Source organism: Panthera pardus, unplaced genomic scaffold (genome assembly GCF_024362965.1).
Source record: "Panthera pardus isolate Hobbes unplaced genomic scaffold, ASM2436296v1 HiC_scaffold_11, whole genome shotgun sequence".
NCBI lineage: Eukaryota > Metazoa > Chordata > Mammalia > Carnivora > Felidae > Panthera > Panthera pardus.
In genome coordinates this window covers 62,282,019-62,300,314 of record NW_026526666.1, presented here as the reverse complement: position 1 = coordinate 62,300,314, position 18,296 = coordinate 62,282,019, and the positions used below count along the sequence as shown (strand labels likewise).

General features: G+C 40.1%; 1 protein-coding gene across 1 annotated transcript in view; it reads right to left on the bottom strand.

Moving 5' to 3' along the window:
• The window catches only part of USP24 (ubiquitin specific peptidase 24), a 140,904-nt gene that overhangs the window by 99,832 nt on the left and 22,776 nt on the right, over window positions 1–18,296 (bottom strand). The window contains exons 2-5 of the mRNA XM_019449165.2: window positions 11,148–11,313; window positions 9,703–9,770; window positions 5,910–6,053; window positions 5,140–5,262 (exon numbers count right to left, since the gene is read on the bottom strand). Of these exons, the coding sequence (XP_019304710.2) occupies window positions 5,140–5,262; window positions 5,910–6,053; window positions 9,703–9,770; window positions 11,148–11,313 (501 nt within the window). The remainder of the gene's footprint in view (window positions 1–5,139; window positions 5,263–5,909; window positions 6,054–9,702; window positions 9,771–11,147; window positions 11,314–18,296) is intronic.

The following is an 18,296-nucleotide window of genomic DNA, read 5'->3' as shown; positions in this document are numbered from 1 at the left end:
GGAGCATTCTTGCATTTCTGGGTAGCTGACGTCAGTTGTTTAAGCTCTCCAAGGTACAGGATAACTTGAGTCAAATTCTCTAAGAAAATTACATTTTAGAAATCCAGAATTATTACTAAAGAGGAGCAAATCAGGAATAAAAAGGTTAAATTTTAGCCCCTGTTGTCCCACTAATTGGTGCCCTGGAGCAAGTGCTTTCTTTTCTCCTCTTTTCTTCCTTCCTTTCTTTTTCTAAGCATTCACTGCTCTGGGGGCTGAATAATATTTGGGGAACAGTGACTATGAAGAGATGTGGTACCTGCTTTCACGGAGCTCATACTGGAGCAGCTTCAACAGAAACAAGCAAACCCACACACACCTAACAGGATTCACACTGTGCTAAGTCCCACGAAAGGAAAAACCACAAAAAGGTCTTCAAATGAGAGACAGAAGGAGTCTCCTTTGCTCAGAGTGGTGGTCGTGGAAACCCTCTCTGAAGAGGTGGTCTTCAAGCTGGATCCTACAGGATGAGACCGGTTTAGCCACTCAAACAGTCCAGGCAGAGAGGCCGAAATGGCAAAGGTCCTGTTTGGGGACGGCACTCAAGAGTAACTGGGGGACCTCCCCCACCACCCCGCGGGGACACAGCAAGTCGGGAGGAGCAGCACAGGTAGAGCTGTGGAGAGGGGCAGAGTGCACACCATGCAGAAACTTGCAGGCTGCGACTGGAAGGAAAGCAACAAAGTGCTTAAGCCAGAAGCGATGCATTTCATGCTTTACGATGACCAGTCCTGCAGTTGTGTGGAGGATGGAATGGGCCAGATAAATGAGAGTGGAGGGAGAGATAGTAGCTGGAAGACTAATGCGGTAACTAGATTAGACGGGATGGTGTCGGGGGGCAGGATGGCAGCAGTGGAGGCAGAGAGAAGGCAACTGAAGACACCTTTGAGATGAATTCAAAGGACATGTTTATGGTTGCTTATGGGTCGTAAGAAAAGGGATAAATCGTGGCTGACTCCTATGCTTTTGGCTTGAGCACCTAGGTAGATGGTGATGTGGTTTACAGAGAGGGAGAAGAAGGAAGGCTGGCGAGACAAAAGGAAGTTCCATTTCAAGCACACTAAGTTGGAGACATCTGTGTGGCGACCAAAAGGAATGGTTGGCTCGTCAAGTATGGTGTGCTCAGAGGAGAGGTTTGGGCCACAGGGATACAAACCGAAGGGCCATCAGCACAAAGACTGCATTTGCTTCCGTGAGAAGGAAAGACAGTTCTTGGGGGAAAGAATACTGAACAAAGAGAGGGCGGCTCTGGATTAAAGCTGGACAGAAAGCAAGGAATCAAGAAAGGCAAAGTGACGTAGGAGGTAGCAAGAGACTGCCAGACGAACCGATTTCGGAGAGGGACAAACTGATGGTGACCAACCACTGCTGTGGGTGGTGTTAAGAGACGTTTCCTTGGGTTCTGGAAACTTAGAAGGTGCTGGTGCCTTACCGAGGGTGGTTTCAGTGGTGCGGCAGAAAAAGAAGGCAGACTGGCACACTCTGAAGAGTTAATGGAGACTTTTGTCTAGTTGCCCTAAACACCTCTCTGACAGATGAAAACATTTAAAAAAAATCTTTAAACACACATAGCTGAGTTGGCACAAAGTGCTCAGAGGCTGAAAACAAAGAGAAAGCAGAAATTGTGTGGGGTAAACAGACTCAGGCTAGCCTTCACCGTGCAGGCGTCTGTGGAACCCTGGTGACCTCCTGCCTCCATTTTCACAGCCCTACGGTGCCTGAGAAACAGGACCCAAAGCCAAGGTGGGGGCTGGGAGACTAAGAGGAGGTAGTCACTTAAAACTGGAGCTCAAAGGGCTACAGCCTCAGGGTAAGGTGAGCTGAAAGAACTTACCTGGAGAAAGGGAGAGCAACAGGGAAGCCTGCCTACGTGGACTCTGGTACTGGATGCAGGGGAGAAAAAAAATTCTCTAAGAATCTGTGGCCACTGAACTGCCCTCACACGGCTTCACTTCTCAAATTCACACTGATTTCACGGTCTGAAATACCGTAAGCTGAGAATTTATTCTAGAGTGGCCCCAGACTGTAGTGGTTCCAGGCACCTGGAAGAAGTAAGTAAATCCTCCTTGGAAAGAAAGGAACTTTCCCTCACTCCAGGCCTCAAACCATCCTCCCAGATTAAATTCCAAGAAACAGGACTTCACAGAAAAACAAACAAGTGTAAATTTTTTTTCTGTGTATATACATACAGATACAAAACAAGTTAAAGTTAGCCAGAGCCAGCTGAATCAGACTTGTAGATATCAGACACAAGACAAACACACAGGAGAACGAAAATACGTGTTTAGAACATGAGATGGTAAAAAATGACAAAACAAATGAGAACCAAATAGAATTTACATAAATGAAGGAAAGTAACAAAACTGAAGACTTTTAATGAACAGGGTAAACAGCGTAACTGACACAAGCAGAAACAAAATTAGTGAACTAGAGCAGAGCTGAAAAAAATGATCACACCCTGTCAGAGCACAAGGACACAGAAAGATGGGAAACAGAGCAGAGGTTAAGGGACATGGAGGACAGGAGGGACGGCTTAACATGTATCCAATTGAAGTTCTGAAGGAGAGACTGATTAATGGAGGAGAGGCATTATGGACATATTTAAGAAGATAGTGGCTGAGAATTTTCCAAAATTGATACAAGATATTAATCCTTAGATGCAGACGCCCAATGTTTCTGATGCAAAATAATATGAATACCACAGTCAGTCACAGGAGAGTCAAACTGCCAAACATCAAAGCGAAACAGGAGATCTCCAAAAGCAGCCATGGGGGGAGAGGTGGATTTCTTACAAAGGAACAACAGATCAAACAGCAACTTGTCAACAGCAATAATCAAAGCCAGGAGACACTGACAGGGTATCTCTGATATTCTGAAAGTGTAACAGTCAATCTAGAATTTAAAACCCAGGGAAAACATTCTTTAAGGCATGGGGATTAACGTTAAGTTTAGGCCATCAAAAACAAAGACGTAATCACCAATGGACACTTACTAAAGGACATATTAGTAGGCAGGCAGAAGAAAAATTATCCCAACGGAAGAGATAGAGAAGGAATAGTACACAAAGAGAGAACGCCTAAATGTGGCCAAGTCAAAACACCGTATAAAATAACAATGCTGATACCTAGTTGAGCATAAAGCAAGGCGGGAAAAGACTAAGATGCCGCACGCTAGAGGGACTCTCAGAGACTAAGTCAATCAGGTGGGAAGTGAGCACACGAAACATTCCAAGGTCTAGGTACTGCTCAGAGGAACACAAAGATATTAATGAAATTTTGGTTTTGTTTCATTAAGTTAAAGTTTTGGAAAACCAGTAAAATAACTGGGAAAGGAGAACGTGGAATCTTCTCTGGTAAAGGTATGGAGGAGACGAAGAACCGTGCTGAAGCTAGACAGGGATGTGGGATCAAAGGCAGAATTTTTAAAGACAGGAAATACTATGGGGCACCAGGGTGGCTCAGTTGGTTAAGCATCCAACTATTGATTTTGGCTCAGATCATGATCCCAAGGGTCCTGAGATCGAGCCCTGCATCAGGCTCTGCGCTGAGCGTGGAGCCTGCTTGGGATTCTCTCTTTCTCTCTCTCTGCCCCTCCCCTTCCCCTGCATGCACGCACGCTCTCTCGCTCTCTCTCTCTCTCACACACACACCCACACACAGAGTCTGCATTTCTCAACTTAAAAAAAAAAAAAAAAAAAGATGGAAAATACTAGAGCACATTGTATACAACAGGAGTGATCCAACAGAGAGGAAAAGACTGAGGATGCCAAACAAAGGATAGAAAACAGGAGGAAAATGCCTCAGAAGGCAAGAGGAAAGGGGATGAGCAAGGGCCTCTGCAGGAGAGAAACTCCTTTGCAATAACGGGAGGATATGAACAGACTGGACCTTTCTGGGCCCCAGATGTCACGCATGTTAAGCTGAGGGGAAGAGAATGACCTTCTGCTGGGCACTTGCTACAGGGGAGCGCCGTGCTTAGTGTTTTGTATACTTGCCCTTTAATCTTCACAACAAAACTGAGGATCAGATTTTCATACTTCGGGAAGTAAGACTGCGCGTAGCTAAAGAATGCAGACTAGAAGGCTAGATTACATGGGTTCTTCCCATGAGTACTAGGTTTGCAGACTTGGACAAGGACTCAACCTCTATGTGCCTCAGTTTCTCATCCATGAAATGGGGTTAAAAGTAGTACCTAACTCACAGAGTTTTTGTGGGGGTCAAATGCTGCAGTGTCTCCTCACTGCCCTCTGTGCGCGGCTGTCAACCTCCTCCTCCTCTCTGGGGACTGCCTGGCTCTGCGAGACGGGACCACTCCCTCGTGCAGGCCATATTATTACAAGTGCACCTACTGCCTATGGTCCTGTAATATGTTGTTTTCCCATCTCCTCCACTATGCTGTAAGCTAGGAACCACGCCTTAGCACTCTTTATAAGACGGCTGAGCTAAACCTCTGCTTCCACTAAAGCAATGGACAAGTTTTCTATCTACTAAATTTACCGCTTTCCACTGTTTCTCGAAAGCCAGAGTTCAGTCAACAGATTGTTTAAATTATGTACTCTTTGTGGGTATCATGTCACTGGCACATTGTAGACCTTTAAATATAAAATGAAGATATTGGTTCTTGGCTTGAAAGAAAACAAAAGCTTTAATGCTTATGGAGCTTAAAAGAAAATGATGCACGAAACTAACTTCTAGATTATTTTTTCTAGGCTTAATTAGTCATTTCAAACGATTTCAAATGCTCTGGATTCTCAAACATCTATAACGATTTCAAATGCTCTAGCCTCTCAAACATCTATAAGAAACTGGGACACCCATTAAACTGGGGTTCTGACAATTCAATAAATAGGGCATTGATGTCATGCGGTCATTCCACATTTCACTAAACATCATTTCGAATCTATAAAATTCTTTATGATGTTAGTTAACAGCTATGGAAAAATATGCAATATCTGAAAAAAAGTTAAGCGATTTTATGAGCCATATGGAATAACTGTCATTTTTCACAGACTGTTTTAATCTTTCCACGTAAATTTTTATAGCACAGAAAAACTTTTTCAATATATTTCTCTATAAAATGACAAAACTAGACTATATTTACCTTTTGGAAAGTAGACACAGGTGAAACAGCAAACATATTTCCCTCCCCAAACACTTCTGTCCAATTCCTTTGAGATGTTTTCATTCTGTTTTTAAAATGGTACTCATTATCGGGATTGAAAGCCTAGATTCAAAGAGAACAGAGAAGCATTATTATTACCTATTTCTATAGCAACAATATTAGCAGGAGAAAAGAAGAAAAATATAGCCTTGGACTCCTCCATTAGCGGAATCTTTCAAATATCCCTACAGCGCATACTCCTTAGCCGGTGCAGAGGAGTGAATGCCTGAAGCAGGGCTCTCCTATCCGGTTCAGGGCTCGCTGGGAGGGAGACCAGGATTCGGGCCAGGTGAGGCCCGTGCACCAGGGGCCCTGGAGCTGCCACAGGGACAGGTGGGCCGCAGGGCAGTAAAGTCCCCTTCTTCACACAGCTACTGTGACCAGTCAGGGAAAAAGGCCAGAAACCAAACCGCAAGAACACCCCATGTGAAAGCATTTATGTGAATAATCAGGAAGACATGAGGGAAAGCTATTTAATCGTTCTAAGAGCTGAAAAAGCTATTAAAATTAGAAAGGTATTTCGTTAAAACTGAAAACACAGAATGAATGGCTGCTCTGTGTTTAAAATAAAAAGCAAGGTCCCTAACAGCTAAATTAAGATCTTTAACTATATTAGTTATCACTCATCATTAATTACAAGTCAGAGGACAGACAGAAGGTATTTTAAATAAAAGCAAAACACAAAGTGCTTCATTTTAGAGATACTGTACCATCGTAAGCACACCCAGGAGACCTGTGGGAATCGGATCTTGTTTAATTCTCTCTGCAACCAGTTCTATTAATAGCATCAACATGTTGTAGATTCCTTCGTGAATTTCAGTACCCCACTTGTGAACAGCACTTGATGTCAGGAGCTACAAAAACAAAGGGCACTTTATAGAGTCACACTTGAAAAGAAAAAGTCTATTGTTTACCAGTTCAATCTTGAATAATCAAGAGATTATTACCATAATATTACTCTTATGCAGATGTCTTGCTTTAAGGAAAGCCTGTAGCCCGTCTGCTCGTTCCTTTATTTCAGAGTCAACACTGAGTTTTGTTTTTGCATGTTAATTCCCTTACATGGAAGCAGTTTGTTTAAAAGAAAATTTGCATTTGTTTCTCTACTTTTCATTATTACTGGGGGGAGGTCAAGTGGTGTAGAGCAAGTGAGAACATGAGACCAAATCCTGGAGCTACCACTGTTTTCTAGCTGTCTGATCTTGGACAAATTTACCTGAGTTCCCAAGGCTCGGTTTCTTTCATGTAAAGAGGCAAATTCTTACCCACTTCACACAGATGTGCTCAATATCAAAAGATAAAACAAATGTGAAAAGGTATCTTATACATAGTGCAGTACTGTTATTAGATATATCGTGGCCGCCAATACTAACTGATATTCTTGGAATCTAAGCAATGGATGCTATATTTTGTGATTTGAACACACACATTCTTGTCAGATTTTTTATATGTCAGAACTGCATCTTCCCACCTGTTGACCAGATGGCAACAGGACTACGAATGTGGAAACAATTTTAGAAATATTTTATAGACTTTGCTTACGTTTTCCTTTTTGATATGTATAAAAGTAATATTCAGTTTTTAAAATTATTTAAGCCAATCTAAAATAGCTCTAAGTGATAAGGCACTGTAACGCTATTTACTTTGGCACTGCTTCTCTTAAATATAAAACATAAAATACACAACAATTGTGCATGTTACACTCAGACAGCATCTCAGATTCATTAACAAGGCGGGAAAAGGTGCACAGATGAAACTAAGATAATCATCAGTGGATTTCTCCACGCCTCAGGCTTCTAGTCCTTGGGGAAATCTAATGCAGGAATAACTTCCCAGAATGGGGAATGAGAAATCAAAGGGTTTCACTTAATAAAATAATGGCAAATTGGTATGCTGGTTTCATGTTTTCCAAAGATTTCCCTTTAGAGGGAAAATGGTATGCAATAAAAATTCCATCTTCGTCACACTGAGAATCCCTTAACAAGAGCAGCCTGAAAGAGCCCAAACTTCTCTAGCTGCAGAGAAAAACCTCAGTTCCAGATTTTCTAAATACCAATTAATCGCACGATTTGCTCCAATGAGCAATAATCATAACACCGACTTTATATAAACCAATGAGTTACTACTTTTTTTGCAAGAATTTTTTGCCTGCCTGTATATTCCTCCTATACCTAAATTATAAAGCAAGATGAAGCAGAGATTAGCACTCAAGAAGCTTCATACGACTATAAAATAAAATTCAGCACCACTCCTTCTGTTGCCATCTCACTGTTCAGTTTTTAATCTGAAAAGGGAATTCAACCTACCTTGCAGAAGAGGGGAAAGACAGGCAGCCCTTTGTGGGGAAGCTGTGCTCAAGGTTTAAACATAACTATGCGCTATGGCCAGACCTAGATTTCCTTCCCTGCTTGAACACATGGTAAAGAATCCAGGCTGGCCTGAAGGTAACAGGTGAAGAAGGCAGACACGACAGCAGAGTCCCTTTTGTGCGCCTCATTCGTACAATTGCTTATTACTCATACCTTCCTTCTAATAAAACATTTGAGGTGGCTTGTAAGAAAAGCCAAGGGAAGAGGGTAGAAAAATAGTCATCATACCCGGAAACACAGCTAAGGAAAGCAATGGCAATTATATAAAATACCACTGAGTTTTCTCGTAGCCAAATCAAAGGCACACAGAGTCCTTAGCTCTTCTGATTTAAAAAAAAAAAAAAAAAAAGGGGGGGGGGGTGCCTGGGTGGCTCAGTCAGTTGGGTGTCTGACTTCAGCTCAGGTCATGATCTCAGGGTTTGTGAGTTAGAGCCCCGCGTCGGGCTCTGTGCTGACAGCTCAGAGCCTGGAGCTTGCTTCAGATTCTGTGTCTCCCTTTCTCTGTCCCTCCCCTGCTCATGCTCAGTCTCTCTCTCTCTCTCTCTCTCTCTCTCTCTCTCTCTCTCTCTCTCTCTCTCCTCCCCCCCCAAGAATAAATAAACATTAAAAAAAATTTTTTTTAAAGTATGCTTTTTTGATGGGGACAAGAACCTTTTTAATAGCTCTTAACTGTAAAGGGAACTTAACACATACATTTTTCTATAAACATTGAACAACAGAACGTAGGGTACCTCTGTGCTCGTAGTTTTCTGGGAAAAAACAACCTAGCAACCAACCGCTGGACCACTTATTATGCTATTACAAACAGCTGAGCACATAATATAAAACTGTTCTCTGGACTGTCTCTGCACACAGAGTAATATACTCCAAATACGCAACTTGCCAATGACCCACGTTGACACAGGGCTCTCTGGATCTGGAGATCATCAACCTAAAGGTCCTCTCCTTACACTGATAAATCCTTTTCCGCGACTTTGAATAAGCCTGCATTTTCTTTGTCTGTAAATTTATACATACAGTGCAATGTGCTACAGTATTGTCACACTGTAAAAATTCCGCTATTAAAAAAATTACTGTAATTCTTAACAGAATTCATAAAAGTTTAAAATAATCTTAAACGATAAATTGGTAGATGAATTCATCCAAAATGAACATAAGCCTTGATTCCATATAATCCCCGCCCAAATGACAATTTTAAAAGATTTTGCACTTTTTTCAAAGATGCAGCTGTTTTTGTTCCTAAAATTAATTTTGGTATTTTTTAAGCCTTGAAGCGAGGGAGATGCTACCAAGATGTAGATGGGAGTGATAGTTTACAAATGAACAGTTTATTTTACGGGGTTTTAAGATAAATACAATCTTCACCCATCTGTAGTTCTAGTGACTTCCTTGCATATGGGACAAAAATGGATGTCAAAACCCAGAAGGACAAGACAGCAGGAGACTCATTTATTCATTCAACAAAGATTTACTGAGCTCTTTCCCAGAAGAGGCAGGCGCGGGCTATGCACTGGGGAAAACTACAGTGTCTATGACATTGTCTCTGCTCTTTTGGGGATTCAGGACTCATGTCCCGCAAAGGGAGTCATGCTGAGTTAGACTGCTTTCAGAAACACAAGTCCTGTGATCTCCTATTCTCCCTGTTAAGAAAAATTGCTTTCTAAGCGATGTGACCGGAATGGGAGGAAGCACACTGCTCTAGCTCTGACAGAAATGCTGCCATACTCGTGCCATTTGCCATGAAACATACTCAACCCAGTCAAACTTTGCATGGTTTAAAACGCCTGCTTCTGCCTCGGTAGAACAATCAGATTAAATGGCTTGTATTTGGATAAGTATTATCTTTCCCAATGCCACAGGCCTGAGTTTAGGAAGATGCGCAATTTCCAAGTGTAAGTAAGCCTTCACCTATTCTTCGGCAATTAAAAAGATGGAAGTAAATGTGACAGGGCGAACAGTTAAATGTAAAAGTGAATCCTTCGTAAGCCCCAAATTCATGTGCATACTGGGGGATTCTTCACATGAACAAGACCCATAAACTGGCCTCCCACAAGAAACTAAAACAAAAAGCCTGTTCGGTCCCTCCCCCTCCAAAAAAAAAAAAAAAAACCCAGACTCGCGCATTTTTTCTTACCTTTTTAAATGCTTCAGGCATACACCTATCCATAAATCTTTTACAATTCTCATCAGACTCGGAAAGACCTTAGCAAAATAAATGAAACAATATGCCTTACTAAGATTTTAGGCAGTTTGCAGAAATCATATGTATCATTCCAAATTCATGCCCATGGGACTAGTTATTTATAGAAAACTTCTTAAGGGATTATTAAAAGCAGAATATATATATATATATATATATATATATGTATTTTTGCTGCTGAAGGAACAGACCGAGAAACAATCACAGTATTAATGTATTTGTTAATAGCACAATATGTTAATATGAACCAATTCCTATGCATTGGTTAATAGTATAATAAGTTACTAATTAGAAGTGAAACGGTTGAACTTAGTTTTCCATTTTCAGAGTAACTTCAAATGATCTGATTAAACAGCTAATAAAACACCAACAGCAGCTTCTTACTAGCCATTACTGTTATCTTAAACAGCTCTATAAAAACAAAAGTATTCTCAACAGATACCCAAATCACTCTTCTTCCCTAAAACAAACTGATGAACTCTGTGTTATCAAATGCACAGAACTGTGTCTGGCACACAGTAAGTGATGAATACTAGCTAAGTGAATGAATGACTCCACTGCAAATTATCCTCTGGAATACAGTAAAAACACACACACACACAACACTTAAAAATGTATTTTGCTTATCACTGGGAATACCGCTGGACACATTTTCTTTTTTTCAGACCCACCACGTAGCACAGCACCCACATCCTAACAGGCGCGCAATAAATGCTGCTGCTGAGAAGCCAGTCAGAACGTACCACGAGAGGCCACGAGGATTAAACCTGATCCCAGTCAAAATATTTCCTTTTGATGTGCCTCATATTTAATCATGGTGGTAAATTAAACCACGTATACTTTTAATGAGGAAAAGAAAATCACAAAACAGTGGACCAATTCATCCTATAACTGAACTGAATATGAAAACTATTTTTCTTCAGTACAGAGTCTAGAAGCGTCCTTACACTGATACCCATTCTCCAACCCAGAGATAGCTTATTACTCTATTAGTTTAATATTTATAAAGTACTGAAGACAGTGCCAAACATTTAATATGCGCAAAATGTTTGCTAAATAAGTAGTACTTTTTCTCTTTAAGGACAAAAAGCCACTGAACTGAACCTTAAAATGCTCCAAGCTTTTGTGGACAATGTTCCTTTCAATTTCTACAAAGCTTCTCAATTATATTTTGAAGACTCTCATACTCTATTGGAGCTAGGAGACAACAGGTGGTTCAATTCAAAGCTTTTATTCCACGGGGGCTAGACGGAGACCAGGAGAGTAAATGATCGAATGTCACCCAGATGGGCAGGGACAAGAGGGAGGATTAAGGCCAGGCCTGGTATCAATCCACCCGCCCACCCCCTCCTCCTGGGGCCTGCGGGGGGAGAGCTTACCGAGTCTGGCCAGGTAGGTGGACGCCAACAGGCATTTGCCCAGTGATTCTTCCCGCTTGTAGGGGATGGACCAGTGATCGGTCAAAACGCGGCTTTCCAGCTCGTACAGATTCGTGGTGGGGAACTCGATCCCTTCCCCCGAGCAGTTTCCGTTTTCATCATTCTTCTGATAAACAGGGATCACAGCAAAAACACAAGCAAACGCATCAGTGACTGCGTGACAATGCGTGTACGTTGAGCTCAGCGGAGATGCATGCCCAGCGGTAGCGCCCCGTACGGAGTGTGGATCCCCTACGGCTCCCTCACGGTCACATCTGCGGGACCAGCTGGGCCACTGTCCACTCCCCTCACAGTGACATCCCGCTCTCGCAGAAGTCATTTCACCTTTCTTCAAAAATGAGCTCTCTCAGTGTCTCATTACAGAACAGCAAACTACCTTCACCTACAGCCATCCTTGCTCTCCCACTGCCAGAGGGGACGGGTTTCTCCAAAGGGTCCTCTGTATTGCTGTCCCCATCTCCCCACACCGAGTGACCCCTGACCTCGCACCAGTATGGCTTTTCCAGAGTCCTCACTCTCCCACAGCCACTGTTGCTCAGGCCATTACTGGACTCCACGACATTAAATCCAATGAGCAGTTTCAGTCCTTCTCCTCCTTCCCCACAGTGTCTGCCCCTCTGCCCGCTCCCTCTTCCTGCAAGACTAGCTCACCCCTCACCTCCCTGGGGGTCTGGCTGTTCTGCCCTGTCTCTTCGCCCCCTCTTCCTGGCCATCAAATACTGGAGCTTCTCAAACCTCAGCGCTAGGCTCTCTTCTCTCCTCTCGGTGTTCTCCATCCCAGTGAAAGGCACCACAGCCAGAAATCAGGGACTCGTTCTTAAAACCCTGTGTTCCCATCCCCACTCCAAGACCTGGTGATAAGACCTCCTAAATTTCTCTCCAATCCATCTACTTCCGTCTACCCCCATGGAGGTGCCACTACTCCTGAATTCACCCATCCACCTTCTTTAACCTATGTAAACTCCTGTACATCCATAACTCTTTCAGAAAAGCCTTTCCAGAACATCCGAACTATACCAAATTTCCCTAATTATTTTATACTCTTGCCATCCTGAGCTTCTCCTCGTAGCTCAGCTCACAGATCTAATTTTACATTTATTTGTGATTGATTTTTGTTTTAAGTTTATTTACTTTGAGGGAGAGAGAGACAGACAGACAAAGAATCCCAAGCAGGCTCCACACTGTCAGCACAGAGCCCGATGTGGGGCTCAAACCCATGAGCTAGCTGTGAGATCATTACCCGAGCCAAAGCCAAGAGTTGAACTAACCAACTGAGCCACCCAGGTGCCCCATATTTGTGAATGATTTTATGTTTGCCCCCACTAGACCAAGCTCCATGAAGACAGGAACCCGGGCTGGTTTTGACCACCTCTGTATCTGTATCTCCAGAACCCAGTGGCTAACACAGAGTACGTGTTTAATATATATATAAGGTGGAAAAAGACTTTGTGCAAACAAAGTTTCAACTACTAATAGGGGACCTGCCAGGCTTTCCATCAATTCTTACCACAGTAATCTGTTATAAAGCAAACTGGGCCCCTCCTCCAAACTGCCTCATACCTACTCTGGTTTCTTTAAAACCTAAATATTTTCACAACTCACTCTATAATCATTCCATTAAAAGAAATTACCTTTAGCCTCAATTAAGGAAAAGACCATAAATATACAGCAGAAGTGATAAAAATACACAGAAGAAAACAGTTTTCAATCCCACATGAGGGCTAAAGGAACGGGACACTCTAGTTTTTTTAGGTTCACGGTTAAGCTGGGAAGAAAATAAGACAATAACCAAAAAGGTGATGAAAAGCTAAAAATGAAGTAGACAACAACGGAAACTGGGGGTGGACCAAGTAGGTTTACAATTGTAACATATGCGGAAAACTCAGTTCTCTTCAGAAAGACACGTAATTAATAAGTTCTGTAAATAAAATAGTTTTACTTAAAGGAAGCTGAGGACACTCTAAGAGTAAAGATTCTGTATACTTTCAAAATAGCATACTTGCTAACTGCCTCAATTTATTAACTTAGGATCAAAGTACAACTAAAGCATATACAAATAAAATTCAACTGGATGACAGGTTATGTCATTACTATGAAATATCTATTGTTAATTTCCACAGGAGTTAATAGATCAAATCATATATGAAATCATCAACTGCACCCAGCAGTTACTAAGTGAAGAGCCCCCAAGAGCTTCCTAAGAGTCACAAGAGAGCTGCGTTCTCTCCCTGCTCTCTGCCAATGTGAGAGGACACAATGAAGTCGGCAGCCTGTGACCTGCACAAGGCCCGCACCAGAACCCAGCCATGCGGGCACTCTGATCTTGGACTTCCAGCCTCTGGAACAGCGCAAGATGAATTTCTGTTGTTCATACGCCAAAACCAACCAACCGAAAAGCTAAGAGCTTCCTTTGGGGGGTAGGGGTGCAAGGTCTTTAACAGCATCAGTAATGAGACGAACTTCATGTGCATACCAAAGGGACGTACCGTGAAGTCACGACAACATCACTGCTGGGGTATTCCTGCCAAAAATGCGGAACCCGAATCCAGTCATGAGGAAACCCAAAATGAGGAACACTCTAAAAAATAACTAGCCTGTATTCTTCACAAATGCCAAAGTTATGAAAGACGGAGGGTGACCAGACAGCCATAATAACTGAATGCAGCATGGGCTTTTGTTTGTTTTAGCTTATTTCTTGGCTTCAAAGACTTTCGTACTGGATCAGTGTTAATTTCCTCGTTTTGGTAACGTACTAAGGTTAAAAAAGAGAGTATCTTCATTTTTAGGAAATACACACTCAAGTATTTAAGGATGGAGGGGCATGATGTCTGTAATTTATTCTTAAACAGTTCAGGAAAAGCAGTAACAATACATACACACACGTATTTATATACACGTGATAATATACACATACAAACAGAGAATGATAAAGAGAATGTGATAAAAGGTTAACATTTGAAGAACCTGAATAAAGGTTATATAAAAATTCCAGATTTATGGTAAAGTTGTAACGTCCTTTTTGCAGTTTGTCTGTAAATCAGGAATTATTTCAAAATTAAAAACTATTTAGTTAGATAAATATATAAAAGGCATAGAATTCTGGTGCCATACAGAATCTAAGAAAATTCCGTACTTTACACAGAAGAATCTAATGAATCTAGAAAGATAGGGGTGTACCTATAGGGGTTAAAAAAAAAAAAGTTACATTATACTTAGTATACTCTACTTAAGAACTCCATTACAGTTGGTAACATAAATAATTTAGCTTCTAAATACTTTTATGTTTTTGTCTTAAATTACTAAATAGGTACACATGTTCTTAATAGAAAATACCAAAAACATGAATAGCAAAAAATAAACCTACCATTTATTCCACCACTTAAAAATTAATCACACTGACATTTTAATAACTATTTTTCCAGTAAAAGCTATTTCTTTACAGATTCTATTTTCTTAAAAATGCACAAATGTGGAACTAACCTTGCTCTCACCACCTCCATGAGCCCCCATCATCTCGCTCATATAAAGACAGTATTAATGTAGTATTTCTTCTCCTACCTGATTTAAAAGGCTGATGCACAAAGCAATAATTATAAAACTGGTAATGGAGCGATGTTTTGTACACTATTGAAATTAAGTTGATACTAGGGGCGCCTGGGTGGCTCGGTCGGTTAAGCGTCCGACTTCAGCTCAGGTCATGATCTCATGGTCCGTGAGTTCGAGCCCCGCGTCGGGCTCTGTGCTGACAGCTCAGAGCCTGGAGCCTGTTTCAGATGCTGTGTCTCCCTCTCTCTCTGCTCCTCCCCTGTTCATGCTCTGTCTCTCTCTGTCTCAAAAATAAATAAACGTTAAAAAAAAAAAATTTTTTTAAATAAAAAAAAAAAAACAAAAAAAAGAAATTAAGTTGATACTAATCTGAACTATACTGCTACAAATTCAGATGTTAATTATAATCCACAGGGCCACCACTAAGAAAATAACTTAAAAATATATATATAGTGAAAGAAAAAAACAAGGGAATTAAAATGGTATACTCAAAAATACCTACTTAATACAAAAAACAGGAGTTATGGAAGATGGAAGAACAAAACAGCATAAACCATAGAAAACAAACAGCAAAATGGTAGATGTAAATTTTGTCTTCTCAATTAAATTATAATTATCAGTAATATGGTAAACATAAATGGACTAAACACTCCAATGAAAATGGGAGAGATTTGCAGAATGGATTTTAAAAAATGATCCAACTATATGCTGTCTAAAGCCACACTGTAGATTCAAAGACACAAAGAGGGTGAAATAAAAGAATGGGAAAAGATATATCACACACACATAAAGGAGCAAGAGTGGCTATACAGGTATCAGACTAGATGTTAAGAGAAACGTACTGCCAAAGATAAAAAGAGACGTTTCATAACGATAAAAAAAAAAAAAAAAAGGTCAATACAGGAGGAAGATAAAATAAAAGGATGAAAAAAGACATACCATGAAAACAATAACCAAAAGATAGCTGGAGTCACTACACTAATATCAGAAAAAAAAGGTAGATGTTATGTGAAAATTTGTTACTAAAGACGAGGGATTTTTTTATGATAAAGGGATGATCCACCAGGAAAACATAATGATTACAAAAAAATGCATGCATTTAACAAAAGAGACTCAAGGTAAAGAAAGGAAAAAGTGACAGAATTTAAGACAGAAATACACATTCGACAAGAAAAGCTGGAGACTTCAATACCTCACTTTCAGTAATAGATGGAGCAATATAAAAGATCAACAAGGATATAGGAGAGTTAAATAATACTGCAAACTAAATCTAAAAGACATTTTTAAAACTCTTTAGGATAGAGCATGTTAGGTCCTAAAACAAGCCTCAATAAACCTGAAAGGATTAAAATAATACAAAGTGTTTTCTGACCACAGTGGAATGAAATTGGAAATCAACAGAAGGAAATTTGGGAAACCCAAAAACATGTGAAAATTCAACAACACAATTCTAAACAACTAATGGATCAAAAAAAAAAAAAGATAATGAAGATGAGAAAGTGCTTTGAGTGGAATGAAAGAAAAAATGTAACAAAGCTTATGATGCAGTGATTGGAGGGAATTTTTTTTTTTAAAGAAGAAAGATCTCAAATCAATAACCTAACCATGAACCTTGGAAACTAGAAAAAGCAAACTAAGTCCAAGGAAGCAGAAGGAAGGAAATAATAAGGATCAGAGTGGAAATAAATGAAAGAATAGGAAAAACAATGGAGACAATAAAAAAAAACAAATTGGTTCTTTTTTTTTTTTTTTAATATTTTTTTAACGTTTATTTATTTTTGAGACAGAGAGAGGCAGAGCATGAACGGGGGAGGGTCAGAGAGAGAGGGAGACACAGAATCGGAAGCAGGCTCCAGGCTCTGGGCCATCATCAGCCCAGAGCCCGACGCGGGGCTCAAACTCACGGACCGTGAGATCGTGACCTGAGCTGAAGTCGGACGCTTAACCGACTGAGCCACCCAGGCGCCCCACCAAATTGGTTCTTTGAAAAGAGAACTCCTTTCAACAAAAAGGAGAAATTTTTAGCTAGACTGACCAAAAAAGAAAGAAAGAAAACTCAAATTACTAATATCAGGAAAGAAAAGAGGGGGTTATCAACACTGACCTTTTGGAAATAAAAATGACTACAAGGAATACTATTGATTGATTACATGCCAACAAATTAGATAATCTAGATGCAATAGACACAGTCCTAGGACATAAACCGGCAAAACTAACTCAAGTAGAAACAAAATCTGAAAGGACCTACACCAAGGAAATGGAATGCTTTGTAATCAATAGCTTCTCACAAAGAAAAGCCAAAGGCCAGATGCTATTACTGATGAATTGTACCAAATGCTTAAAGAAGAATCAACATCAATCCTGCACACTCTTCCCCCACTCAAAAAAAAAAAAAGAAAAAGAAAAAGAAAAAAAAAAGAAAAAGAAAAAGAAAAAAAGAAACAAAGAAAGAAACAAAGAAACAAAGAAAGAAACAAAGAAACAAAGAAAGGAAGGGAACATTTACCAACTTATTTTAGGAGACCAGTATTACCCTGATATTAAAACCAGACAAAGATACCTGCCGTCAACGGATGCTTGATGAATGAGTGGATAAACCAAATGTGGTATATACACACAATATATTCAGTCTTTAAAAGGAAGGAACTTCTGATACATAGTACAACAGGCATGAACCCTGAAGACATTAGTGCTCAGTGAGATAAGCCAGTCACAAAAGGACAAATATTGTATGTTTCCACGTTTATGAGGTAACTAGAGTAGTCATATTCATAGAGATAGAAAATAGAATGGCGGTTGCCAAGGGATGGGCGCAAGGGACAATAAGAAGTTACCGTTGAATGAGTACACAGTTTCAATTTGGGAAGATGAAAAAATGCTGGAGATGGATGGCATGAAGGTTGTAGAACAATGGAATGTACTTACTACCACAGAACTACGCTTGAAAATGGCTAAAATGGTAAATTTTATGTTATGTATGTTTTACCACGATTTTTAAAAAATGGACAAAGATATCAGAAAAAAAAAAAAAAAAAAAACAACTATGGACAGACCAATATCCCTACAAATCTGGATACAAAAATCCTCACAATAAACTAGCAAACCAAATCCAGCAGTATATAAGATTATACAGGAGAGGAAGTGTGATTTATCCCCAGTATGCAAGGTTAGTTTAGCATACAAAAACCAATCAATAGAATACACTACATAACAAAAGACAAAACAACAACAACAACAAAAACCATGATAATCTCAATAGATCAGAAAAAAAATATTCACAAAATCCAACACCTTTTCACGATGAAAAAAAAAAAAATTCAAAAAAGAAAAGGGAATTTCCTCAACCTGGTATGAGGCATCTACAAAAAATCTATAGTTAACATCATACTTAATTGTGAAAGACTCAATTATTTTCTCTAAAATCAGGAAAAAGAAGGATATCTTGTAATCAAGTATCTGGCCAGAGCACTTAGGCAAAATAAGAAATAAAAGGCATCTCTTCATGTTGAAAAGGATGAAGTAAAACTATTTACATTCACTGAT